The following is a 1129-nucleotide window of genomic DNA, read 5'->3' as shown; positions in this document are numbered from 1 at the left end:
ACATCAGAGCAGACCCCATAGGGACATCAGACTGGTCCCCACAGGGACATCAAACCCCTGAACGGGCATCAGAGCAGCCCCCATGGGGACATCAGAGCAGACCCCATAGGGACATCAGACTGGTCCCCACAGGGACATCAAACCCCTGAACGGGCATCAGAGCAGCCCCCATGGGGACATCAGAGCAGACCCCATAGGGACATCAGACTGGTCCCCACAGGGACATCAAACCCCTGAACGGGCATCAGAGCAGCCCCCATGGGGACATCAGAGCAGACCCCATAGGGACATCAGACTGGTCCCCACAGGGACATCAAACCCCTGAACGGGCATCAGAGCAGCCCCCATGGGGACATCAGAGCAGACCCCATAGGGACATCAGACTGGTCCCCACAGGGACATCAAACCCCTGAACGGGCATCAGAGCAGCCCCCATAGGGACATCAGAGCAGCCCCCATAGGGACATCAGACCCCTGAACGGACATCAGACCAACCCCCATGGGGACATCAGACTGGCCCCTGTGCCCCCAAACACACCAGACAGCCCAGTGCTGGGCACAGCATCCCCCACACAACCAGGTCCCCCGTCAGGAATTGCCCCCATCTTGGCCAGGCTTATGAGGTCACCAAAAAGGTGCACCCCATCCTGGTGACCACAGAGAGCCCAGGACTGCACCGCTCCGGTCCGCAGGGCAGGCTGAGGAGCTCACCTTTCCCCACGGTGCCGTCCCCGTCCGGGAGGATCACCCAGGGCACCACCTTGTTGCCCTCAATGTGGTAGAGCACCCCGGTGCGGTCGTCCACGGCGTACAGCTTCCCGTTGAAGACCACCAGCTCCGAGAGCTCCATGCCCCGGCCCTTCTCCGCCAGGTGGGACCTCAGCACGCTCTCCTCCCTGTCCCACTCCACCCTCACGCTGTCCCCGCTGTCCGACAGCACCAGGTAGCCCTTCTTCAGGTAACTGAACCAGGTGTGCTCCTCGGAGCCCCGCGACTGCGTGTCCAGGTCCGCGATGACCCCGATGCGGTAGCGCACGCCCTCGGGGTTCCTCTGGGGGGGGGACAGCGGGTAGGTGTCATTGTAGCGGTCCCCTGCCCGCAGGCTGAGCTGCCACGTGCGAGGGCTGGG

The 1129-nt window shown here is 63.4% G+C and overlaps 1 protein-coding gene across 1 annotated transcript; it reads right to left on the bottom strand.

Moving 5' to 3' along the window:
• Positions 1-711: 711 nt before the first annotated feature.
• Positions 712-1123, bottom strand: CANT1 (calcium activated nucleotidase 1; the record flags this gene model as incomplete). Its single annotated transcript, XM_010188078.1, has 1 exon — positions 712-1123. A coding segment is annotated over one exon (412 nt), but the record flags the coding sequence as incomplete, so codon positions are not given.
• Between the last annotated feature and the right edge of the window lie 6 nt (positions 1124-1129).

This window comes from Mesitornis unicolor, unplaced genomic scaffold, assembly GCF_000695765.1.
Source record: "Mesitornis unicolor isolate BGI_N332 unplaced genomic scaffold, ASM69576v1 Scaffold52137, whole genome shotgun sequence".
NCBI classification, from domain to species: domain Eukaryota; kingdom Metazoa; phylum Chordata; class Aves; order Mesitornithiformes; family Mesitornithidae; genus Mesitornis; species Mesitornis unicolor.
Note: the sequence above shows the minus strand (reverse complement) of the source record. Positions and strands in the feature narration are given on the sequence as shown.